Raw genomic sequence first — 27087 nt, forward strand, 5'->3', positions numbered from 1 at the left:
CCCCTTCCCGTCCGGGCAGCTGGGGAGCCCCGAGCGCGCACCCCGGCGTCTCGCCCCGACGCGCTTCCCCCGCGGGAACCCCGCCGGGCCCGAGCGCGCCCCGCCCCCTGCCCGCCGAGCGGCGCGAGCCCCCCGCGCCCCGCCCCACCGGCCCGCCCCCTCCGGGCCCGCCCTCCCTGACACCAGCCCTCCCGGCTCCTTCCCAGCCGGGCCGGCACTTTCCTCTCAAGTTGCAGTGCAAGTTAGCTAGTGGCCGGCGGCGGGGCGGCGCCTGGAGCCTTCTCGCCCCCAGCCAGCCGCGACTCCCAGAGTGCATGGGCGCGGGCCGGGCGGGCCCGGGGGGCTGAGGGGCCGCGCAGCCTGCGCGCCCCGCGCCATGGAGGGCGCCGAGCCCCGCGCGCGGCCCGAGCGCCTGGCCGAGGCCGAGGAGCGGACGGCCGACGGCGGGCGCTTGGTGGAGGTGCAGCTGAACGGCGGCGCCCCGTGGGGCTTCACCTTGAAGGGCGGCCGCGAGCACGGCGAGCCGTTGGTCATCACTAAGGTAAGGCGACCGCGAAGCCTGCACGGTGACAGCCCGCAGGCAGGCTGGGGGCTCGGAGGAGGTGGGGGCACAGGAGGAAGCGGCACGATCGCGCCCCCTGGCTCCGGGGCGCGCGTCTGTTTGGGTCACCTGTGGGGAGGTGGGCTCCAGAACACGTGTTGGTGTGTGGTCCGGGCGCCACCCGGCCACTCTGGGGTGGTTTCCAGCCCCCCTGGCTCCGGGCGCCGCGCAGAGTTTAAATGGCTTCTGTTCCGGGTCCCCTCCCCTCCCCCTCCTGGAAGGGACCCGCTAGGTCCCTTGTCACTCCCGATCTTGCCCGCGGAGGCCTGCACCTGTGGGGCTTCCCAGAGATCCGGAAGAAACGCTCCTATGTGCCCAGGGGTGGACAGAGCCACCCCACCGGGGTTTCTCTGTGGACCCTTGGTTCTGCACCCCCCGGACCTACACCCTTATCACTAGGAAACCCAGACTAGCAGCTGCCGTCCGCCCAGAGATTCGATTCCCATCAGCCCATCAATATTTACTGACTTTCGGCCTCCAGTGCCATGGCGCTTTGGGGAACCTGTAGAAACGTACAGAAACTTCAGCCGCCTTTATTGTAACAGTGGCGTTTGAACTCCAACAATAAGAAATTCTTAATGTGTCTGGTTAGGATTGTGTTTTGCGAATGGATGGGGGAGTGGAGGGACAGGGGGCTGTTTTGGAAGTGAATTCTGTTGCCTACAAACAACAAAAAAAATCGTCTTCAAATTGACCAGCCGAACCTGTACAAACCTGTAAAAACACGCCAACAACAAACCACTCGTCCTTGTTTTCTTCCGATGTAAAAGTGTGGATTGGTCCGTTTCTTTGGGAAGGGTTGGGCCAGGTCATTCCTAGGGACAAAGTTCCCTTTAAGATGTTAAAATACTTGGCTTACTGGAAGCATTTGAAGGTGACCTACCGGTTTTCTCTGCTTCTGCTTCCCAACCGCACGTAGAGATCTGCTGACTCCTAACCAACCCCTCCTCCCCTCCGGTAATGGATTTGGGAAGTGGAGTGGCTTTTGTTGTTCAGGTAGCAGATGAGACACCAAACTTTTCTAGTTCATATTTTCTCTTATTTTTGTACTTATAGAACTAGAGACTTTGAAGGAAGGCTTATTCAGATGGGCACTGAACTTACATTAAACTAGGCTCTTTGAGAAGATGGTGGGCAGTCCTTGGACACCTTGCCCAGCAAGGGCACTTTCCCAGGCATAAAGGTCTTACAGGGCATTGCCGATGGTCAAAGTTAAAAAGATATTGGGTGAACTACACAGACCTTGAGCGTTCCATGTATTCCTTTGAAGAAAAGATACACACAGTTCAATTTATGTATCTTCCTCAGATTTGCCTTTGTAGCGGATGAGATAAGTTGTAAAACATTCTTTAAGGAGAAGTCTTGCCTTTTGGCTTTACAGAGCATGAGAAAACTGGAAGACACTTTAAAATATAGTTGTTTTACCAGAAGCTGTAGAAAGGGACCCCATGTTTGTTCTTTCTTTTTTTGTCTAATTTTAGTTTTTCAGTTACAATACAATATTACGTTAATTCCAGGTCTACAGGCCAGTCACTACACATTTCTGTAATTTACGAAGTGATCACCCTGATAAATCTAGTGCTCATCTGCCAAAGGGTACCCCCAGTTCTAAACTGGCTTCCTGTTTTCCCTAAGAGTCCCCCATTCTAGAATCGGAAGGAGGTGGGCAGTCACACCCAGTGGACACACACGGGGCCTTCTCAGGGCAAATGAAGTGTTTGCTCTTGACCTGTCTGGCCTGTTGGTTAGCTCTCAACTGTAGTTGCCAAGGGTTTTATCTATTTATTTATTTTTTAAGATTTTATTTATTGATTTGAGAAAGAGGAGAGAGAGAGAAAGGGAAGGGGAGGAGGAACGAGAAGCATCAACTCATAGTATTTGCTTCTTGTATGTGCCTTGACCAGGCAAGCCCAGGGGTTTTGAACCGGTGACCTCTGCGTTCCAGGTTGGCACTGTGTCCACTGGGCCACCACAGGTCAGGTTTTTTTTTTTTCTTTCATGAAAGTTTTTGTGGCTAGGCTAATAGCAGTGTGAGCACAGTTTTTCCAGAGGGTGCTTCAGGATTGCGCAGGATAAAATGCTTGTGATTCTTATCTGAGAGACTCCTCTGCCCCTCCTAGCAACTGCTGCTTAGTTTTTATAGATGCTTCAATGTGACCAGAGAGTTGTGGCTCCTTTGTTTAGGGTGGAGAGGACTCAGGACAGTTTGGGACTTCTGAACTAAGTTTTCATGCACACCTGTATGTATATACCTTATTGCCCATGTATAAGATGTACACTTTTTCGAAAAATTCAGGGTCTAAAAACTGGGTGCGTCTTATACAGTGATTGTAGTTTTTTTTTTAACTTGCATTTCCTGCTTTTTAACACTTGATGAGGAGTTGTATGAATTTTATAATGAATAAAACTTGAGTTCAATAACTTTATGTCATATACTTTTTTTGGGGGGGGTATTTTTCTGAAGTTAGAAGCGGGGAGGCAGTCAGACAGACTCCCCAGTGTGCCCATCCGGGACCCACCCGGGCATGCTCACCAGGGGGCGATGCTCTGCCCATCTGGGGTGTTGCTCCATTGTGGCTGGAGCCATTCTAGTGCCTGAGGCAGAGGCCATGGAGCCGTCCTCAGTGCCTGGGCCAACTTTGCTCCAATGATGTCTTGGCTGTCGGAAGGAGAAAGATAGAGAGAAAGGAGAGAGAGGAGGGTGGAGAAGCAGATGGGCGCTTCTCCTGTGTGCCCTGACTGGGAACTGAACCCGGGACTTCCACACGCCAGGCTGATGCTCTACCACTGAATCAACTGGCCAGTGCCTGTCATTTACTTTTTTTTTTTTCAAATTTCGGGTCCCAAAATTAAGGTGCATCTTATACAAGGGAGCATCTTATACATGGGGAAATACGGTAAATGCACACATGCGTGCTCACACATGCACACATTGCATGGTATTGGCAGTATTTCACATACCTGTCTTTTCTCCTGGATTAGTTATTAGTGGCACTTGCTTACAACTCAACAGCTGGTAATTAACTATTACGTTATTAGAGAAGGACAAAGGAAAGTGTGTCTACTTCTGAGCATTTAAAGTATGGAAATACACTTTGTGAAAATTTTTATTGATTGATTGATTTCAGAGAGAGAGAGGAAGGAGAGAGAAACTGATTTGTTGTTCTAACTATACATGCATTTATTGGTTGACTTTGCATGTGCCCTGACTGGGGATCGAACCCACAACCATGACATAGCCAGATGATGCTGTAATCAACTGAGCTACTGGCCAGGGCTGGAAATAGACTTAAAAAATATATTTTTTGCCTGACTAGGCAGTGGCACAGTGGATAGAGCGTCGGACTGGGATGCGGAGGACCCAGGTTCGAGACTCTGAGGTCTCCAGCTTGAGCACAGGCTCATCTGGTTTGAGCAAAGGCTCACCAGCTTGGACCCAAGGTCACTGGCTTGAGCAAGGGGTTCCTCGATCTGCTGTAGCCCCACAGTCAAGGCACATATGAGAAAGCAATCAATGAGCAACTAGGTGCCACAACGAAAAACTGATGATTGATGCTTCTCATCTCTCTGCATTCCTGTCTGTCTGTCCCTATCTATCCCTCTCTCTGACTCTCGCTCTGTCTCTGTTTAAAAAAAAAAATAAAAAAATATATATATATTTAAAGATTTTTATTTACTGATTTTAGAGAGAAGAGGGTGGGAAGGATGAGCAGGAAGCATCAACTCGTAGTAGTTGTTTCTCTTATGTGTCTTGACCAGGCAAGCCTGAGGTTTCGAACTGGTGACCTTAGCATTCCAGGTTATCACTTTACCCACTGCACCACCACAGGTCAGGCGAAAGAGCCTTTTGTAATGGGGACTGGGGACAGTTGTTTCACCACCAGAATTTGGATTACTCTGAACTTTGAATCTTTTTTTATTTTGTTAAGAGAAGGGGGGAGGGATGACAGACAGGAAGGTAGAGAGATGAGAAGCATCAATATGTGCCTCGATGGAGTGGGGCGGGGTGCTCCAGCTGAGCTAGTGAGCCCTTGATTAAGCTAGTGACCTTCGGTTCAAGCCAGCGACCTTGGACTCATGTCTATGATCCACAAGTCAAGCTGATGACCCCATGTTCAAGCTGGTGACCCCATACTCAAGCTGGTGAGCCCATGCTCAAGCAGGCAACCTTGGGGTTTTGAACCTGGGTCCTCAGCATCCCAGGTCAATGCTTTATTCACTGCGCCACCGCCTGATCAGGCTGAATCTTTCCCTATAGTTACAGAAAAAATCTTTTGGGCTCATTAGATAGTAATTGTTCTAATAGATTTTTTGCATTTAAAAAATCTTGTGATTAAATTGTTTATATATTAGACCCCTGGAGTATTACACAACACATTCTTTTTCTTTTCCTTTTTAAGATTTTATTTATTGATTTTATAGAGAGAGGCTGGAGGGGGAACAGAATGAGAAGTATAGTTGCTATTTAACAGAATCTGACTTGGGAGAAGCCGGATCCACTGTGAGAGGGCTGACTTGAGTCTCATTTGGAGGGCCTTGTAGGAGTGCGCTTAGGACTGGAAGGGATGCCCCAGCAGGGCTGCTGCAGTCCCTGGGCTTCAGATGGAGTTTTCCTTTTGTTAGCCCATTTTATAGGTGTGCCCCACGGTCACAAACCTGGCAAGTCTTGAGAGGGACCTGGAGGACCAGATCTTGACCCTGAATGCCCCTGTTTTTCCTCCAGTCGGTGCCATATGCTACTGTCTAAAATCAGTTGTGATGCCATGGTGAATAACTCTTTCATGTCCATTTGGTGACAGCATTTTTAATGTTTATTTTATTAAAAATTTTTTTTTTATTACTTATTGATTTGAGAGAGAATAAGAGAGAGAGAGGAACATAGATCTGTTCCTGTATGTGCCCTGACCAGGGACTGAACCGGCAACCTCTGTACTTCAGGACGACACTCCAACCAACTGAGCTCTCTGGCCAGGGCTTTGATGTTTATTTTGATATTAGAGAGCAAAGCAGGGATAGAAAGACGGGAACATCAATCTGCTCCTGTATGTGTCCTGACCGGGGATCAAACTGGTAACCTGCACTTCAGGATGATGCTCTAACCAACTGACCCATCTGGCTGGGGCATTTTGGTGACAGTTTTTTTTTGTTTTTTTTTTGTATTTTTCTGAAGCTGGAAACGGGGAGAGACAGTCAGACAGACTCCCGCATGCGACCGGGATCCACCCGGCACGCCCACCAGGGGCGGTGCTCTGCCCACCAGGGGGCGTCGCTCTGTCACGACCAGAGCCACTCTAGCGCCTGGGGCAGAGGCCAAGGAGCCATCCCCAGCGCCCGGGCCATCTTTGCTCCAATGGAGCCTTGGCTGCGGGAGGGGAAGAGAGAGACAGAGAGGAAGGAGAGGGGGAGGGGTGGAGAAGCAGATGGGCGCTTCTCCTGTGTGCCCTGGCCAGGAATTGAACCTGGGACCCCCGTACGCCAGGCCGACACTCTACCACTGAGCCAACCGGCCAAGGCCGGTGACAGTTTTTAAACCTTGACACTATTGACATCCTAAGCTGGGTTATTCTTTGTTGTGGGGCTGTCCTGTGCATTGTAGGATGTTTGGTGGCATTGCTGGCCTCCACCTGCTGACTCCCTCTCCAGCTGTGACAACCAAAAAAAAAAAAAAAAAAAAAATATATATATATATATATATATATATATATATATATATCCAGACTGCCAAATGTTCTCTGGGTGCAACAGTGCTCTCACGGATTGATTTTAGCTTTTAAAGCTCATGCTTCATTCTTTTAGAAGACACTGGCTTGTAGGGTCTTCTGCTTGGGGACTCCTGGTGTGGCCATCAACTGCATAGAGGGCTGTTTTCTCTCCAGGCTCTGGCCCTGATAAAAAGGCTTTATTTGCATAGTAAAATTCAAACAAATACTTGCTTCATCTGGAAAAAAGAAATCAAAGCAGGAACTGCCCAGCACTGTGTTTTACGTGCATTCGCTGAGGCTGCTGGGTAAGGGCTGTCTTTCCCTGGGTCTAGTTTTAACTTAAGGGGATGCTGACTTCCTGGGAGTGGCATTCTTGGAATTTGAAGCCAAGCCTGTGTGGAGTGGCCCCAGACGCCCACTGCAGGTGGCCACACTGACTTGGAGATTGACATTTTAGTAGGACTAGATGAGACGCTTAACCTGCTTTTCATGATGTCCTGTGTCCTGATAAACTGCCCAGACTTTGACTTGTTTGTATTTCTGGGATGCGCTTTGATGGAGGGCATCTCAGGACCCCGTGAGTCCATAGGACATGGTGCGCAGGGTCCTGCTGTCTCTGCCTGTTCGTTCTTTTCCCCATCAGTTCGGCAGACCTAAAACTTCAGTGGTGGTGGGGAATGAGAAGGGAGGAGACCCAATTTCTCTCCTGTCCCAGGAAGCGCAAGAATTCCAAGGAAGCATTCAGTGCCCAGCTGGGTGTCAGCAGACCCCCTGCGGCCTCAGGAATGTTTGTTAAGGGGAAGGAATGAAGCCCCGGCCCCTCCTTTTGGCATTTCTTGGAGACCCCCTCTAAGAATGCCAGAGCCTTAGCCAGCAGCCCCACAGGAGACACTGAAAGGGGCCTGGCTTGCTCCCAAGGGCCGCTCCTGATTTGAGGTTGCCTTTGGGAAACAGAGCCGTCCTGGAGGGGTGGGAGAGCTTTGGGTTGGGATGCCCCAACCGGACTCACCCTCTCAGGGGACTTCAGATCATTAAAACATTTCTCTGGAAGGGAATCAGGGCACATGGGGGCAGGGGTGGTGGTCACACAGCCAGATGGCAAATGTCCTTTGTAAATTGCAGGCAGAGCTCCCTCTGGTGGTGGGCGGGGGTAGGAGGCACCAACATCTGACGTACCTGTCCTTAGAGCTTTGAGAAGAGGCTCCATTTCATGGAGTCATGCTGTTGCAGTCATTGGTGGCCTGGTGACTGAAATTAGGACAGGTTGTCCTGCTGTACTTATCTTTGCCCCCAAGAGCCAAGTGTGTGTGTGTGTGTGTGTTTGTTTTTGTCAATGATCAGTGAAGGTTTTGAGACTGAGGGAGGGTCTGTTGATTTCAGCAGTGGCTTGAGGACAGACAGATCTCAACCTCTTCTGGGCTTTGCTGCATTTCTGAGGTTGAAGTTGAGCTCAGTCCCTGCACAGAGGGCTGCTGCTGCTTTTCCAGTGTCCGGCAGAAGTCCATGGTGGTGGTCAGGGCTGGGCTTCCGCCATGTCAGCAAACCCAGATGCCGTAGGTACTGTGATGGGGTCCCAGCCACGGTGTTTTCTGAGTTTGGAGGAGTGTGATTCTGAAGACTAATTTGTATTGAAGAATTAATTTTATGTTTGTTTGTTTTTTAAAGGGGGGTGAGTTTTTTTTTCTCGGCCAAAAGATCCTTTCAGTTGGCAGACCTGCCTTGTCCCTGGCATTCAGAGAGCTCCATGTTGTCTGTCCCAGCCTGAGCCTGCCTGTGGCCTGCGAGTTCTCGTCCTGGGTCCTCCACAGGCGTATTGGGTGGGAAGTCTGGCAGACAGCCTGAGGTCCAGTCTGAGGGCTGGTCCCTGGGGCTTTGAGGTTCAACGGGGGAAAGAGTCTTTCTCTTAGAAAGTATTTTAGCTTGACTCACACCTAATAAATCCAGAGGGTTCTTTGGTGTGAAAGCTGCAAACGCAAACTGTGCATCGCATTTCTTCACCATGATAGGTTTGCTCGTCCTTGTTCAGTTATGAGTATTTATTTCTTAACGTGCCCTGACAGTCGTCTTTGGGGAAAAAAAGAAAACTGGTTTGCCCGAGAGCTAAATGTAGAATGTTATGAAAACGAAAGGCTCATGAAAGGAGTGTTTCACCCTGTCTTGGCGAGCCAGGGTTTCTGAACTCACCTTTCTATTTTGTGGCCAAATAAATGTCTCCCCACTTGGAAAGGGCCCATTTCTCTTATTTGGAAAGCATTGAGAGCTTGTCCTCTTGCCAGAGTTGTTTGTGTCGGCATGCAAATAAACCTAGGTTTGTGGCTTTCCTCCGGGCTTTGTGGAGCTTTTCTTGTACCCTGGGCACAGTGTAAACATTCAACAGGATCATTTAAGGATGTAAGAGCCAAACAGACGCTGTATTCAGGACTTTCTTCTTTTACCTTACTGCATGTAGCCAGGCTGGGCAGGGGGGAGGAGAAATTCTGCAAGGCATGCTCTCCAGAGCTGACAACTTTCACCCACATGAAGGATTTGGAAAGAGCTCAGGGTTGCATGTTGCTCTTTGGTCTTTTTAAAACATTGCCAGTGTCCAACACGGTGGGGAGGGGGCATATTCTGGAATAATTGTTGCTTTGTCACTGCGTTGCGTCATAGGTTTGCATTGATTGTCCTGTAGCAGATTGAGCCTGTTCTGTTCAACAGGAACGTATCTTAGTAGAAGGACACGGGAGTGTCAGTAAAAAATAATTGGACTAACTTCTTTAGGTTCAAACAAATCAGATTGTTCAGGAAAGCCAAGATAGGATGTTCTGCGTAGCAAAGCAAAAGTATCACTTTTTTTTTTTTTTTTGAACCTGCGCTGTTTTTCAAATCCCTGGGGTATTTAGTTGTAGGGAATGCCAGCTGTCTCTGTTGGATGGGGCTGGGAGGGGAAGGGTTGCAGATTATCTTTCTTTTGGGCAAAGGGGACTAAGATTTTCAGATCAAAGGCAAGTTGTGAAGGTCATCAAGAGCCCAGGCAGGGTCTGAGTCTGAGAGCTTTGAAGGGGAACAGTATGACTTATTCATAGGAGGAAAGGGACAACATGTTAGTGTATCTTTCTGAGTTTTGTTTTTCTTTTTATCAAAGCGGTTTTTGCACAGTTTAAATAATCGGATAGTTCCTGGGGGCGTGTTGTCACACCAGCAGCTCTCCCCAGGCCATTTCCTCTTCCCTAGAGATAGCCATTGAAACTTTGTAGCTGGTTTCTGTTGGCATCAGCTGAGCTGCTCTATATTGCTGCTACTTTTGTTTGTTCCTTTTAGAGGTAGCTACTGACTTCCTTCTATAGAAGGTTGGGATTTAGCTTTAACCCCACACAGCTCTGTCCTACCACTATCCAGGGACACATTTCTTGGGCCCCCGTGCTCCCAAGGTACTCACACCATAATTTTGGTTAGAAGACGGTTTTTCAACTTTAGCACTATTGACATTTTGAACCAGATGATTCTTTTTCATTGGGGGTTGTGCATGTAGGATTTTGAGCCCCATCCCTGGTCTTCACCCACTAGACACCAGTAGCACCCCACAACCTAGTGTAATAACCAAACATGCCTCCAGGTATTACCTGATGTCCCCTGGGGAGAGAAATTACCTCCTTTGAGGACCACTGAATTACTAGTTACTGTTTATTTTTAAAATTTTTGATTGATTTTAGACAGAGAGAGATTGATTGATTTACTGCCATTACCCATACATTCACTGCTTGATTCTTTTTTTTTTTAATGTTTATTTTGTTGATTTCAGAGAGAGGAAGGGAGAGAGAACATCTGTTCCTATATATGCCCTGACCGGGGACTGAACTCGCAACCTTGGCACATCAGGACCACAGTCTAACCAACTGAGCTATCTGGCCAGGGCTGTTTATTTTGATTGGCAGTGCTATCACTGCTGAGCCTGGTGGTACACACTATAATTCTCTTCCCATCCCCCCCCCCCCACACACACACACAAGTTTTCATAATCACTGAGTTAATGATAGTTTGGTTTCTTTGCTCAATTTTTATGTACTTGGCCTTGATTCATCCTCCAATTGTTTCCTAATTGTAAAAAATCTTTAATACTTTGAGATACACAGGGGGTTGTCTTTTGAGACCCTTTGTACCTGAAAATGTCATTATTTGTCCCTCACAGTAAATGTCCTTTTTGGGGCAGGCGCCTCATTGGAGGTGGTTGTCCACAGGCCCTCGGCGGGCTGTGCTCTGTTCCCTGCCCAGGGTCAGGATTGCCGGAGAAAGGAGCAGAAATGTCTGTTTCTTGAGGCTTTGAACTGGCTCTCTTTTTTTCTATCTTATTTTTCATTTCTTTGTATTTTGTGCAAAATCCCTTGTGGGATTTTGTGCGACTTTATCTTCCAATTCTTTCCATCGAGTTTTTAAATTTGTGCTCTCGGGTTTTTGCAAATCCCAAAGTTTTTGTTGTTCTCCAGTGGTCATTGTCGATACCATACTGATCTTGCTTCATGGTTCTTCTTTCTTAATCATTGATGATATTTAGCTTTTTTTAAAATGGCTTTCTGCACAGATTCAGTTTCTGAGCTCTGCTGCTTTTTGTTTGTTTTGGCTTCTCTCTTCCCTGTTGGAGACTCTCTTCAGTGTCTATGATCTTTGCTGTCCACAGGTAGTTAAGTGTGGGTGACTGCAGTGCTCTTTGGAAGGTGTGTGTGTGTGTGTGTGTGTGTGTGTGTGTGTGTGAGAGAGAGAGAGAGAGAGAGAGAGAGAGAGAGAGAGACCTGGCCAAGCTGCTGCCCTGGGCTCTTTGAAAGGCCACAGACACGAGTGTTTGGGACTGTTTGTGTCCTTGTGAAACGGCAGTGTTTTCCTCCACTGAAAGTAAATTTCTGGTGTAGGCAGATTGGGAAGGCAGTGGGAGGCGTTGAGGACCTCCGCCAGTGAAGAGGAGCCCTGCTCTGCTCAGGGATGTGAGAGAGGTCACGTCTGCCCCCTACTCTGACCACCGTGGTTCCAGTTTGGAGGGGAGGTCCTCACTAGTGTAAGTGGTGGGGCTTGTAGACAGAGCTGGATCTTTCACTTTGTCCGTAACCTTCTCTGATCCTTTTTTTTTTTTTTTTTACAGAGGCAGAGATAGACAGGGACAGACAGACAGGAACGGAGAGAGATGAGAAGCATCAATCATCAGTTTCTCGTTGCGCGTTGCGACTTCTTAGTTGTTCATTGATTGCTTTCTCACATGTGCCTTGACCGCGGGCCTTCAGCAGACCGAGTAACCCCCTGCTGGAGCCAGCGATCTTGGGTCTAAGCTGGTGAGCTCTTTGCTCAAGCCAGACGAGCCTGTGCTCAAGCTGGCGACCTCGGGGTCTCGAACCTGGGTCCTTCCGCATCCCAGTCCGACGCTCTATCCACTGCGCCACCACCTGGTCAGGCCCTTCTCTGATCCTTAATCCTTCAGGCTGTCAAACTGGAATCATTACCATTTTAGTGTGCTGTCATGGGGATTAAGTAAAGCCAGCTCTGGTGAATGAACTTTCTTCTCTCCTCTCCCTCCCCCCTCCTTTCCCCATATAACCCTGCTTCATTAAATTTGGAAAATTGGCCTGGCCTGACCTGTGGTGGCGCAGTGGATAAAGCATCGACCTGGAAATGCTGAGGTCGCCGGTTCGAAACCGCCAGTTCGAAACCCTGGGCTTGCCTGGTCAAGGCACATATAGGAGTTGGTGCTTCCAGCCCCTCCCCTTCTCTCTCTCTGTCTCTCCTCTCTCTCTCTCTCTGTCTCTCCTTCTACTCTCTAAAATGAATAAATAAAAATAAAAAATAAATTAAAAAATAAAAAAGAAAGAAAATTGGCCTGGCCTGTGGTGGCGCAGTGGATCAAGTGTCGACCTGTAATGCTGAGGTCGCTGGTTTGAAATCCCTGGCTTGCCTGGTCAAGGCACATATGGGAGTTGATGCTTCCTGCTCCTCCCCCTCTCCTCTCTCTCTCTTTCTCTCCCTCCCTCTCTTCCCCCCCCCCAAAAAAAATGAATAAATAAAAAAATATTTGGAAAATTGTAAAAAATAATGTGACGATATTTGTATTGCACCACCGGCTTAACTCTGGAAGGACTTCAGGCTAGATTTTGCATGGCAACATTTTAACATGTTCCCTAGAGATTCTGTTACTGATTTGGACTGTTTAGTACAGGACTTGAAAGAAAGCATTGAATTAAACTACATATCTATTGTCCAGCACCAGTGCATTCACTGTGCTGTTTACAGCCACTGGAGTGTCTTTCCTCCTTTCTACACCCTCCCCCATTATTTTTAATTATAATGTATCTTCTTTTTATAACATTAACGGAGTTAGCTCTTTCAGATCCATTCTGCTCTGTTCAGAAAGACATAAATTTAGAAAAGTGGCTTGGGAGGGGACATAAGTAGTAAGAAAGGTGAAGGGAAAATATTAGAAGCTCTTTCAGGCATAGAGTTGGAGCCCCAGGCCTTGAGAAGGTGCTGTCCATGTCTCCTTTTCCTTCTGGTCACTCTTGGTCTACCAGTTCCCAGCTTCCCTGGAAGCTCAGTGTGGCCTGTGTCCATTAGGGGAATTGTGGGAGCAATAAGGAAATGTGGTAAGAGACGGAATTGTGAGAGACATAAGGAATTCATGGGAGTGATGAGGGATCATGAGAAGAACCAGGGAATTTAGGGAACTCCCAGGGATTGTGGGAAGACAGAACATCATGGAGGAGAAATGGAATTATGGGAGATACAGGATTTGTGGGGAAAATGTCATTAATGCCTAGGGAATTATAAGAACAACAAGCATTCATGGGAATGAAATGGATTGTGGAAGAAATAAAGAATTATGGGGAAGTTGAAGTCATGGATACTGGAGGAATTATGGGAAAAATAAAATCATGGATGCCTAGGGAATTGTGGGAACGCTAAGGCGTTATGGATAGAAAGGGAATTGTGGGGATGACATGGCATCATGGGAATGATTAGGGAATTGTGGGTAGGCCAAAGCACCATAGGAAGAAAGAATTGTAGTAGAGAGGTGGGATTGTGGGAAAGATAATGTCAAAGACAAGGGTCTTGGTAAAGAGAGAAGTTGTGGGAATTATAAGGAATCATGGGAGATAGGAGGGGTATTGTGGGAGACACAAGGAATTGATACGATGAGCACTCATTGGATAGGGGAATTGTGGGAACACCAAGGGACTATGGGTAGAAAGGGATATTGTGGGAAGTACAGGGAATCATGGGATAAAAATTCTATTTAATTTGGGCGAATTTAGAAAAGTGATTTGGTGATGATATATTGCCATTGATGACAACATGGATGGGCCATGGGAACATGATACTAAGTGAAATAAGTAAATTAGAAAAAGCTAAGAACTGTAGGATTTCACACATAGGTAGGATATAAAACTGAGACTCATGGACACAGATAAAAGTGGTTACGGGGCGGGGGGAGGGAAGGGAATAAAGAAGGACAAATATGCCGTGATGGGAAATGAGCACAGAATGCAATCAGCAGTTCATATGCTGTAGAAACGTTTACCTGAAATCTGTGTGTTCTTATTGATCAGTGTCACCCCATTAAATTTAATTTCTAAATTAAAAAAAAAGTGATTTGGAAAGTGAAAATAGTAAGAAAGATGAAGGTTAAGTATTAGAAATCCAGGCATAGAGTTGGAGGATGTCTGTCCATCTCTGCTCTTCATTCTGGACACACTGTTGGACTATATTTCCCAGCTTCCCTTGCAGTTAGGTATGGCCATGTGACAGTTCTACTCAATCAAGGGTCCTTGAATGACAGGACTTAGCTGCTCAGGACGCGGTTACCCTCTCAGTGGTACCATTACACGAGCAAGGAATAGCCTCTGTTGTGTTTGAGCCATTACACATTTCTTGGGTTACTTGCTGTAAGAGTTAGGCTATGCTAACAAATGAAATCGAGAGTGAAATAAAAAGTTTTCCTTTTGACAAATAAATCCACTTAGCGTTGAGAGACTGAATACACAATGCTTAACTTGCACTCATACTGGATGGAATGACTATTTACTTTGTAGAGGGAATCACTGTGGGTGTCCGATTAGCGCATAGCAAGCAGCTCATTACAGGAGACCGGCAGGCCCAGAGATTTGGCTTCTTTCCACCTTAGCTTTTTCTCTCTGGGGCTAATTTGATTTTTCGTTGGTTTTGCTTTGCCCCTCCCTGCAGGTGATTGCCTGGGAGCTATGGAGAGGTGGGGCAGGAGGCAGGGAGCATCCCAGTCCAGGTCTTCAGCCCTCACGTGGAGCTGGCCCGAGGGAGAAGGGTGGGCAGCCAGCTAGCTGTTGGTGTCCTGTCAGAGACAGGTACGGGAGCTTCCTGGCTAAATTCCCCTTTCCTTCAGTGCTTTGGTTAGAGTGGAGAGGATGTACCCTGGGAGGGTTCCACCTTAAGTCCTCATTAACAGGCTGCCTTTATCAGAGTAATTAATCAATAATCTTTTATGGCAGACTAATCTCCCCCCCAACAGAACATTAGACACCTGAGTTAGATCATCAGAGAGAGGGAGAGGAAGGTGAGGAGCTTTCTAGTGGCCTCAGGAGAAAGGTGGAGTTGGTGTGAGGATCTGAGGAGGGGGTGTGTCCCCTTGGAATGTCTACAGAAAATCTGGAAAGGCACTGTGGGTGGGGACCAGGGCCCTGGAGCCTGGGGCTGGTAGCTGTCTCTGACTTTCAAAGGAGATGAAGGTGGTTCTCCGCCCGGCCCCCCCCCCCCCCCCCCCCCCCCGTCCCTTGAAAATGCTGAAACTGAGGGAATTCTGCTTCTGTCTGTGTTTGTAAATTTGTAAGCACTGTGATACTTATCTGTGCTAATTATACGTAGGCTTGTAAATTTGTGAGCATCATGATACTGTTTTTTCTTGTTGTAGAAATGTTAAAACCGTATTACCAAGTGGTGGTGCAGTGGATAGAGTGCCGACCTGGGATGCTGAGGACCCAGGTTTGAAACCCTGAGGTTACCGGCGAGAGCGCGTTGGGGTTGCTGGCTTCAGCATGGGATCATAGACATGACCCCATGATTGCTGGCTTGAGCGTAAAGGTCGCTGGCTTCAGCAAGGGGTAAGCTCAGCTGGAGCCCCCTGGTCAAGGCACAAATGAGAAAGCAATCAGTGAACAACTAAAGTAATGCAACTATGAGTTGATGCTTTTCATCTCTCCCTTCTTATCTGTCTGTCTCTGGCTATCTCTCCCATGCCCTCTCTCTCACTTAAAAAAAAAGTAAGAAATGTTAAAACCACTTTGGAAAAAAGTGAAAAGAAAGGAAAAGATTGATCAAAACATTCTAATAATCTTATATCTGGCATCATAGCTATATTGATTTCCCTCCCTGTCTGTGGAATTCTTCGCCCCACACCATATAGATCTAATCTTTAATTGCATCAACGTCATTAAGAATTACATTCTCAATACTGTATACGGAAGATGTGTTGCAGAAACATATCTTGTGCATCTGTAACTTGTATAACTTTCTTAACCAGTGTCACTCCAGTAAATTAAATTAAAAACTAATTACATTGTCAACAATTCTTTGGAGTCGGATGATAGCTTAAAGGAAGCTTACTTTTGTGTGTGCCACTTGGAATTTAAAAATGACATCGTTTTGTATTGTGTATTATATTGAGTTTTATCAGTTAGCTTTTTCTAGACAGGCATATGAAAAACAACCTTAACCTCTGGAAAACTGAGCACTTTATATTGGTCAAGTAACGTCAGCGTTTCAACAATTGTGTGCTTTTTATGGTATGTGCCTCTTTTTAAAAAAATTTTCCTTCATGTTGAGATGCCTGCATCTTCAATGAAAGCTGGGAAAGGAAACATCTGGACTTGTAAAGATAGGCCTGTTGCTGCTCGAATCAGATTTATTTTGTGTGCCTTGAACCACAAAGATCTTACGCAGCTGATGCCGCCGAGTTTCCGAGCTGGGGGCTGGGAGGGCTGGCACTGTTTCCCGTTCCTTCCCCATTTTCAGTGAGTTGTGGTGGTTTGGGGACAAGTAATTACAACCTCCCAGTGCTCTGCATAGTTGTGGAACTTTACCCATAAAGGTGAGCTCGCCATTCTTCTCTTGCTGATGACTGAGGGAGCTCTGTCTTGTGCCTTGAGACAGGAACTGGGGCTGCATTCCCAGAGTATAATTCTGAAGGGACCCGTGCTGTACCGGCCGTCTGAAAAAGATGTCTCAGTCCCCTGTAAACCCATTGTTTCGCACACGTGGCCTTTGCTGACAGCTGCAGTGTTGGTTTCTCAAGGTCCTTCCTTTCTGTCTCATCTCATCAATGTGATCCCTTGCGCTCCCTGGAGAGAGTGTTGTAGGCAGACAATGGTGGCATCTCCGTGTGCAGACTGGACCCCAGGCACCGGCCCCTGCAAACTCAGAGTGATCCAGATGGTTACCATTCATGCATCTTCCCTCACCTTCAGTTCTCCTGCATGGCCAATCCTGTCCATAGCTTTTAGCCTCAGCTTTTAGACTCATCTCTCTGACCATCCACACAGCTACTTGATCCCCAAGTCCTTTGGAGCCCGAGTGTCTTATGTTTGTTGCTTCTTTCTCATCCCAGTGATGTCTCTGCCTGACCGTCACAGTGGTCTCTAAGCTGCACACCGCCTCCAGATGCTCTGTGTGTCAGATTCCTGTAGACGGCCAGCGGTGCGGGGGCCGGAGCGCTCCGGGTGTTCTCATTTGATGGCAGTAACCGTTCCCTCGGAGACTGCTCCTGTAACACTGGAGCTGGGTCTGGACAATTCTGTCTTTTAGCGCCTGCCTATTTCTCAGCCTCATCTTCTGGATCCTCTCTCCCACCTCGGTCCTTTAGGCCTGCACTGTCTCTGTGGCAGCTGCTTGTCACATGAGACTCTTGAGCACTTGAAATGTGCTAAGTCCAAAATGAGATGAAATGCAAGTAAAAATAATATATATGCTTGGGTTTTAGACTTAGTCTGAAAAAGAAGTGGGATATGTAAAGTAGTTCATTAATAATTCCTTTAGATTGGTTACATGTTGAAATATTTTGGCTCCTTTGGGTTAAACAAGTAAAATCTCTTATTGAAATTAATTTCAGCCCTGGATGGTAGGCTCAGTGGATAGAGCATTGGCACAGCATATGGACGTCCCAGGTTTGATTCTGGGTTAGGGCACACAGGAGAAGCGACCATCTGCTTCTCTCCCCCTTCTCTCCCTCTTCCCTTCCTGTAGCCAGTGGCTTGATTGGTTCCAGCATTGCCCCAGGTGCTGAGGATAGCGCATTAGTCTGAGCCTCCGCCTCAGGCACTAAAAATAGCTCAGTTGGTTTGAGCATCAGCCCTGGACAAGGGTTTCCAGGTGGGTCCTGGTCACAGTCCCTGCAGGAGTCTGTCTCTATCTTCCCTCCTCTCACTTTAAAAAAAGAAAAAAATTAACTTCACATCCTTTTTTTTTTTTTTTTTTTTTTTTTGCTTTTTAAAGTGTGGCTCCTACAAACTTGAAAGTTACATATGTGGCTCTTATTATATTTCTTACTGGCTGGCTGTGCCTTAGAGTGTCATCCTGCAAGGTCTGCTCCCCGGAACCAACTGCAGCAGCGTCCCTGGGAACTTGGGAGAAACGCAGACTCAGGCCCTGAGGAATCAGAATTTGCATTTTAACAAGCTCCGAAAGGATTTATACAGACCGCATGTCAGGCTTGCTCAGCGCTGCTTCTGAGAGCTCTCTGAGGGTCCCCCACATCCTGCGTGGTTTGAGGCTCTGCAGAGGTCCTCTCTCTTGCTTTCTCTCTGAGACAGAGTTTTGTGGAAGTCATCACTGATGATGCACCTCCCGGGCAGTGTGGCCGCTGGCCGTCCCTGTCTGCTGGGCGGGCACCGTGTTCTCCTGGGGCTCTTCCTGGGGCCTGTCTCATCAGGGACATTGCAGTGTCCCTGCGCCTGATTGATGGGGACAGCCTGAGAGGGGAGCCTGGTGCTTGTTTTTTAAATTTTTTTCCTTTTCCAAGTGAGAGGCAGGAGATAGAGAGACAGACACCTGCATGCACCCTGACCGGGATCCTCCCAGCAACCCCTGTCTAGGACTGATGCTCTGCTCAGCTGGGGCATGCTCACAATGGAGGTACTTTTAGTGCCTGAGGCAGAGGCTTTATGGAGCCATCCTCAGCGCCTGGGTCCGATGTAGTTGAACCAATCAAGCCACATCTACTGGAGGGGAAGAGAGAGAAAGAGAGAGAAGGAGAAGGTGGAGGGGTGGAGAAGCAGATGGTCATTTCTCCTGTGTGCCCTGACCAGAAATCGAACCCAGAACATTCATACGGCAGGCCAATGCTCCACCATGAGCCAACCAGCCAGGGTCTTGCCTGGTGCTTGTTTGTTTCTTGCATGTCCCATTGTGTGCCTGGCATGTAGTCAAAAGCAGCTGCACAAGACTGGCCTTGTGTGTGTTTCTGGTGTCGGAGTTTGGGGGTGAAGGTCAGAGTATCTGCAGGACCAGTGTGGTTGTGCAGGGTATCTTTCTTATGATCCAAGGCCAGGGGGACCTGTTGGGGGGCGGCAGGCGCTGTGGGTATCCGAGAGGAGCTCTTAGGTGTTCCTAAAGCAAGCCTTCCATGTGGTAAGGTCATCAGATAATGATGCTCCCTGGGTCTCCTAGCAACACATACTGTGCAGTGGAGGGCAACCCAGAAGACAGAATGTGAGTTTTGGTCTAAACTGTGAGGAAGGAGCCCCTGCCTTACAAAGAAGGAAAAGCAGGCAGATCACAAGGGATGTGTGAGGATCCTGAGGTGGCAGCGGCTCTGGCTCTGTCTTCTTGCCCACATTGCTTGTGGCATGGTGCTGCTTTGTCCTGCAGGGGCAGCTCGCACATTCATTTCAGGAAGCCCCGCTGAAACCCCTCCTGGGGGGAGAGGGCTGTCCTGAGTTCCCCTGCTCTCCTGGGCTGCACCTCCCCATGTTGGCTGCTTCCAAAGTCCCTTTCACCCAGAGTTCAGAGGCCAGGGAGCTTGTGGATGGGCAGGGCATGTGTGTATGTGTGTGTGTGTATATATAATTTTTTCCCCTTTTAGTGAGTGTGGAGGAGGCAGCAAGCCCGACTTGGCACCAGCCCGGGTGACAGGCACACCTGGGCACCGCCTATCGGTGTGCACGGGCCCAGGTCTGAGTCCCTGGCAGGGTTGTTCTGTTGGCTGACGCAGTGGCGGGGTCTGACTTCCAGTGCTTGCGACCCCAAGCATCCTGATCTTCGAGTCTTAGTTTCTTCAAGCAAGTCTGGGAGTTGTGCCCCTGCTCAGATTAAAGGTGGGCTGTGTAGTCTTGGAAGAGGCTCTTTCCATTTCCTGGGGTGGCTGGACAGGGTGGGGGATGCCAGCCTGCACTCCTTTTCCCTTGAGTTCAGTTGTTTTTTTTAATTGAGAATTAACTCACCCGCTATCAAGTTCACCCTTTAAAAGTGTACAGTTCAATGTGTGTATGTGTGTGTGTGTGTATATAATTTTTTCCCCTTTTAGTGAGAGAGAGGGGGTAGGGTGGGGGAAAGACAGGGACAGACAGACAGGAAGGGAGAGAGATGAGAAACATCAACTTGTTGCAGCACTTTAGTTGTGAATTGACTGCTTTCTCATAGGTGCCTAGACTGGGGGCTCCAGCAGAGCCAGTAATCCCTAGCTCACGCCAGCGACCTTTGAGCTCAAGCTGGAGACCTCAGGGTTTCTTTCGAACTGGGTCCTCAGCGTCCCAGGCTGACACTCTATCCACTGTGCCACTGCCTGTTCAGGCTACAGTTCCGTGTCTAAATGATGAAAATTTTCATCACCCCAAAGAACATGTGCCCATTAACAATTAGTCTTCATTCCCCAGTCCCCGAAACCACCAGTGTGCTGTCTGTATGGGTTTGCCTGCTCCAGACATTTAAATAAATGAAATCACACAGTGTGTGGTCCGTTGTGTCCAGCTTCTTTCACTAAGCATCATGTGTTCAAGCTTCATCCATGTGTAACCTGTATCAGAGCCTCATTCCTTTTTCATGGCTGAATAATATTCCATTGTGTGGCCAGAGTCCGTTTCGTTTAGCCATCCATCAGCTGAGGGACATCAGTTTGCTTCCACTTTTGGCTAGGAATAGTGCTGTGGTGGACACTCACATGCACAAGGATGCATGTTTTCAGTCCCCTTGGGTGTTTTCCTCACGCTTTGACCTTGTCATACACTCATGTGGCTGTGGTACCTGTGACTCCAAAGCACAAGGGCATGGTGCCTCTAATAAGCCAAATGGTAGACTTAGCCAGTTCTGGCTTTGATTCTGTTCACACAAAATTAAAACTAACAATTTTAAAATCTTTTAGAATCCAAACGAACAATTTGCAAAACTTGTAGGATGTTTGTCTTAACGATACTGGGGGAATGGAAACTAGGATCCCTGCTCTTACAACTGTGGTCTCACCTGGGCCCTCAGAAAACCCTGGACACAGTGTGCCTCGGTGCCGAGTGTCATCTTTGTCCTGAGGTTGCGGTAACAGTTGTTTTTAATTGGATTTAGAGAGAGAGAGGAAAGGAGAGTGAGAAAAAGAGAAACATTGATTTGTTGTTCCACTTATCTATGCATTCATTGGTTGTTTCTTCTATGTACCCTGACTGGGGATTAAACCAGCAACCCTGGCGTATCAGGATGACCCTCTAACCAACTGAGCTCCCCGGCCAGGGCCTGAAGTAACAGTGTCTAAAGATGCTGCTGTTTGCTTTCTGAGCAGGATTGTGGAGAAGTCCACTTGGGAAGCGGACTCGGCTAGTGCCCTGTTTTGTGCATGAGGGTAGAAATTTGCTAAAGGGGGGGGGCTGCTGCCACTGCCCGTCATTGGGGGGAGCTGCCATGCCCTCTGTGGGGTGCATGGGCCATGTGGACAGACCCTCATGGAAGGAAGGAGAATGGAGAACCTTGTCCCTTTTTCCTGCTGCCTTGTTGACCTCCATTCTTCTGTTGGCAACATTGCAGGTGCCCAGCAGGGCCACTCCATGGCTAAGGGCAATAACAGCTCAGCAGTGCATGGCCCCCTTTGGAAGTAAGCTCCTCTCTTCCCTTTCTCTTTCTGCTTTCAAACAAGAAGAAATCTACATGTTTTAACCCTCTGGTTCCATTTCATGAACTTAACCTTTCCAGGGTGCAGGCCATTTATATATATGTATTATCGTCATGTAGCATGGCAGAGTTTATAAAAGTTTTCTGTTGACTGTTTTCCCCGTTGTCGTCATGCTTGCTTTGTAACAGCTCTGCTGGGAGGTTTGGCCATGGCTGTTCGGTTTGCAGGTGAGAAGCTGGACGTCGGGTATATTCATTAAGTGGTCAGGACACTAGGACTCCAGCTGGGGCCTTTGAGTGTGAAAGTGCATAGCTCTTCCGTGTGAGCTTTTAAACCATTGTAGGTTAAGATAAATTATAGTGCAGAAGTCTTCAGGATTTTATAAAATTGCATGCCCCCCAGTTTCTGAGATCTCAACCTGACAATAGATACGCTCAGGTTATTTCTAAAATTTGGGTGGTTTTCTGTAAGCTAGAGGTTAGCACACTTTACAAAGGGCCAGAGGGTAAATGTTTTTGGCTTTGTGGGCCTAACACTCTTCTCTGCTGTCACAGAGTGAAAATGGCCATAGAGACTAAGGCAAAGGGCCTTGTGCACAAGAGCAGACAGCGGGCAGGATTTGCATGCTGCCCGGGGCATGGCTGCTCCTAGGGAGCAGTGGCTTTCAAAGTGTGGTCTCCAGACCAGCAGCAGCCGAATTAGGTGGGAACTTGTCAGAATTGTACACCCCTGGACCGCACTCAGGAACGACTGAGCCCAAAACGGGGTTGGTGGGGAACGGTCCATGAGATTCTGATGGCTGGCTCAGGTTTGAGAACTGCTGTAAAGAGCTGCGAGCCCTCTGCCGTTTGCATCAGGATTAAAAAGTGCAAACACTCAGAATCACAGTTGTTAGCCCGGGAATGTGGAGCTCAGGAAGCTCAGATGGGCTTATGCACATGAAATAAGAACCAGTTTCCAAAGCAACGCTTCTCTGGCCCAGTAGAGGAGATGGGGTTGGGGAGGTGCGTCAGGGAACTTTTCCAATGCCCACTTGTATTTGAGTGGATGGTTGGCAAAGAGAGGGTGAATATGGGAGGTTGGGATGCTGTGACCTTCTGCTACCTTGTTGTAAACTCTGCCTGGAGTCCCTGGTCCCAGAAGGTGATTTACTTCTAAAAGAGAGAGAGAGAGAGAGGACAGATGGACAGACAGGAAGGGAGAAAGCTGAGAAGCATCAAGTCGTTGCGGCACTGTAGTTTTTCATTGATTGCTTTTATATGTGCCTTGATGGCGGTGGGGGGCAGGGCTCCAGACTAGCCAGTGACCCCTTGCTCAAGCCAGCAACTTTGGGCTCAAGCCAGAGACCTTGGGGTCATGTCTGTGATCCCACGCTGAAGCCGGTGACCTTGCACTCAAGCTGGTGAGCCTGCTCTCAAGCTGGCGACCTCAGGGTTTCAAACCTGGGTCCTCGGTGTCCCAGGTCAATGCTCTATCCACGGCACCACCGCCTGGTCAGGCAGGTGATTTACTTGTAAAGCCTCGTGAGTGTCCTGAAGCCAGGAGTTTCTGGGATTTAAACTACACCCTGTACTATAACTGCACATCAGGACTAGTGCATGTTTAGTGTTTGCAATGAAGACAGGTCGAGAACGTGCTGTGTGGTCCCATGCATATTGGATGTCCGCATGGGAGAGCATAGGAGAGCGCATGGGGACAGTGAGCAGATTGGTAGTTGCTGGGGTTAGGGGAGAGGGGCTGGGAAGAGTCCCTTCATGGGCACGGGGTCCTTTTGGGATGATGAAAATGTTCTGGACTTAGGCAGTGGTGATGGTTGCACAACGTTGAGTGTACTGAAAACCTCTGAGCTGTATACACTTTAAATGGTGAGTTGTATGGCATGTGAGTTATAGCTCTCATAAAGCTGTCATTTGATAAAAGGAAATGGGATCGTGGTGTTCAGCCTTATTCTTGAATTGCAAAGACCTGGCTGAGAGGAGACTGACCAGGAAGGCCCGTTACAGGGATCTGTCTGTGTAGGTGCTGGGCCCTACCCACAGGCAGACAGCCTGGGGACAGGCGGACCCCTGGCACCTGGAAGGCCCCCTGGGCTGGGGGAGCTGCTTTCCTGCAGGTTAGAGGAAGGTGAGGAGGCCTTCCATTGATTTGAGAGAGCAAGGAAGAGAGAGAGAGAGAGAGAGAGAGAAGCATCAACTTGTTGTTTCACTTAGTTGTTCCATTTAGTTGTGCACTCACTGGTTGCTTCTCATATGTGCCCTGACCGGAGATTGAACTCAAGATCTCGGTGCTCAGGGAGGATGCTCTGTCGTGGGAGGTTTTTAAGCAGGAAGCCCTGGCAACAGAAGGACAGATGGCAGCAGGGGTGGGGGAGGAGTGGAGAAATCTTGGGCTTCTGGAGGTGATGAAGTCAAGGGACCTGAGTGGTACCCCGGAGGCACAGTCGGTCCACCTGTTGTTTGGATGGAAGATGCTGCACACAGCACCTGAACTAGGCCTGCGGCTGCTGGTCCTGCTGGCTCTGCATCCTGCCCGGTGGAGGTCGGGGCTGAGCAGGGATGGGAGCCCAGCTCTTACATGTGGGAGGCACCTCCAGAAAGTTCCGTGGAGGGAATAAGTATGTCCAGGGCACATCTGGGTCTCTCTGCCGAGGTGCATTTGGACGATGGGAAGGTGCTGTCTTTTTCTTTTTGGATTTATTGATATATATTTAGAGAGAGAGAGAGAGGGAAGCATTTTTGTTGGTTCATTTAGTTATGCATTCATTGGTGCCCTGACTGGGTATCGAACCTGCAACCTTGGCGTTTTGGAATGATGTTCTAACCGATGAGCTAACTGGCCAAAGCTGAGCAAGTGCTGTCTTGACACATCTGCTCAGGGCCATCTGTCCTTCCCGGCAGCTCCTGACAAACAAAGCTTGCTTTGCTCCCGTATGTTTTCCGTGCTCTGTTTCAACTGCTTCCAAAGGAAAGGAAGCAGTGAATAAGGAAAAATTCCCTTTTGAGAGTGAGAAATCTTCAAAAGCAGTGGTCATTAAACCATTTGAGTCAGGATAACTTAATTTTCCCTCTTTATTAAAGAGGAGTCAAATAAGGACATCACAAACAAATCCAGGAGAAATGTTGGTTGGGGCTTCTGGAAGATTATGAAGTCTTTTTCCTTTTCTCTTTTAAAGTAACATGCAGCCTGCTATTCCTGGGGGAGATTAAGTGTCATAATCACGATTCCAGAAGGTTAAGGAGTGATGGGGTAGCTAAAGGGTCACTACCAAGTGGCTGGTGTGTGTCTTTCCATGCGCCAAGTATGCTCACTTCTTCACCCATACAGAAATGACTTGTGTGCTGGGCTCTCCCTTCTGGTAGCATGTCCGTGCCTTCCCCCTCCTCCTCTTCCTCCTCTTCCTCCTCTTCCTCCTCTTCCTCCTCTTCCCCCCAGGTGTTTTCCTTGCCTCTCTCTTTCTTCTAAGCTCTAAGGGACCCCAGGAGACTTGCACCCAGGGGACCAGTGGGCAGCGGCAGCTCGTCCCAGACTAACCCTCTGACCCTGTCTCCAGGGCCCCTTTTTCTTTGCCCACTCAGTCCCTTCTGAGTATGTTCCTATACGGCCAATAAATTTTTGCTTTACTTGCTGGAAAATAAAAGAAAAAGAAATGACCTGTGTGCTTAACAGAGAAGGTAATTTCAAGTTCGGTTTAATTGGGAGACAGAGTGAATATTAAACAGTTTTGGAGACCCAGTTACAATAGCACTATTGAAGGCCAGACTTGGCCTTGTAATTCAGCCCCAAGCTGTAGCCCAATATAAATGTATTAATCATCACGAAACTGTAACTCATCAAATGAGTCACCTGTCTAATTTTGTACAGATTAATAACCATTCTGGTTGTGTGGCTACTGCCAAAAACTGCACTCTAGAATTAAAAAACCTGTTATGTTATTGAATAAATCTTGTCCATGTTCTTGAGATTTTCTTGTGATTCTTCATCATCATAAATTGTATTTGAATTGCCTTCCTAAGTAATACAGTTTCACTTATGTCGCCATGCCTTCCATTCATGTAAAATTGTTGAGCGTGCCATGAAAACGTCATCAGGTATGAGTGACTTCTCAGAAAGCGGGAGGATAGGACTATGCCATTTTTGGTTTGTTTTTCTTTGGGCAGTAATCATGAAATCACGTCTCAGATTTAAATGGATAGACAACATTTAGGTTTTAGATGAAGGAGGTTAGTACATTCTGGGTTGTCTCTGAAATCTTTTTAGTTCAACTATTTATTTTAATTTTAATTTTTTAAAAGAGCAAGTTGAAAGGAGAGAGGAAAGACATGAATTTGTCGTTCCACTTATTTATGCATTCGCTGGTTAATTCTTGTATGTGTCCTGACCCGGATCAGCCCACAAACTTGGCATAGGGGAGGATGCTCTAACTAATTGAGCTAACCAGCCAGGGCATTTTAGTTCAACTGTTTAAACATTAAAGCATCATCAGTTTCTTGTAAGAAAAGACAACATGTAAGTTGGGATACATAAACCTAGATATATTCCATTAATTCTCCCACCCCTTGGGAATAATGAATGCATTTAAACCAAAGTGGTTGCAGAAATCTTTCCTGGGCAGCTCCAGGACTCAGGACTGAGTCCAGGGAACAACACGGAGGCTGAGGGAGCATGCTGGCGTTCAGAATGCCAGCGAGCGGATGGATGACCCCAGTGTGGTGCTGAGACCCCAAAACATGAGAATTCTGCCCTTTTGAACTGTGCAGCATCTGAGCTAGGCTGGTCCACTTAATGGGATAGATGGGGTCACAGAAAGCTGGGGAATTGTGGGAACAGTAAGGGATCATGGGAGAGAAAAGGACTTGTGGAAAACACAAGGGATTATGGGAGATAGATAGAATGTGGGACCCCAGGTGACTTTGGGAATTAAGAGGAATTGTGGGAGAGATGTAGATTTGGGGAATGATGAGGGACTTTGTGATAGAGGATTTGTGGGGACATCAAGGGATTATGGGAAGAAAAAGAGATCATGAGAGATAGTGGGATTTTGGGAAAGACGGAATTATGTGAAAGACAGGAGGTAGCTGTTATAGAAGTTGTGGGCCTCATAAAGCAGCATGGGAAAGTAAGTTGGATTATGGGAAAGGTAAGAGCTGGTGGGGGTGATGGGGCATTGGGAGTGACAAGGGATTAGAGGAGAGATGGGGCAATTGTGGAAATGACAAAAAGTGTCATGAGAGAAAGAGGGGAATTGTGGGAGAGAAGAGGGCATTGTGGGTACCATAGGTTAGGGGCAAGAAAGGGGGATTGTGGGAGGGAAGAGGGCATTGTGGGTACTGTAGATTACGAGCGAGAAAGGGGGATTGTGGACGAAAATGGAAAAATGGGAGTGCTGTTGGAACAAAATGAAGGCAATCACATGGAATGTATTTTAAACCCATTTCATTCACTGGGGTAATTGCCTGCTGACTCCCACTAGTAGGGACTGTGTTTCATTGTGGAATTAGTCCTTGCTGCATGAATATAATATTTGTATACGTGATCCCATGACAGCATGAAATTTTAATTTTCACTTTTGGGTCCTCAGAACATGGTGAGAATCTTTCAGTGTTCTGTTCCCATAAACTTCGTTGGGGGTGGGAATGTTAATGAGCTGGCATTTTTTTAAAAGTTAAGCCTCTTCTTAAACTTCTCTCCTCCTTTTCCTGTTTATGTCCGCACTGATA

At 47.8% G+C, this 27087-nt stretch overlaps 1 protein-coding gene across 1 annotated transcript in view; it reads left to right on the forward strand.

Annotated features, from left to right (window-relative positions):
• Positions 1 to 218: 218 nt before the first annotated feature.
• The window catches only part of SHROOM2 (shroom family member 2), a 132049-nt gene continuing 105180 nt past the window's right edge, over positions 219 to 27087 (forward strand). Inside the window, exon 1 of the mRNA XM_066357621.1 lies at positions 219 to 541. Coding sequence (XP_066213718.1) covers positions 377 to 541 — 165 coding nt within the window. The 5' untranslated portion in view covers positions 219 to 376. The remainder of the gene's footprint in view (positions 542 to 27087) is intronic.

This window comes from Saccopteryx leptura, chromosome X (genome assembly GCF_036850995.1).
Source record: "Saccopteryx leptura isolate mSacLep1 chromosome X, mSacLep1_pri_phased_curated, whole genome shotgun sequence".
Lineage (NCBI taxonomy): Eukaryota > Metazoa > Chordata > Mammalia > Chiroptera > Emballonuridae > Saccopteryx > Saccopteryx leptura.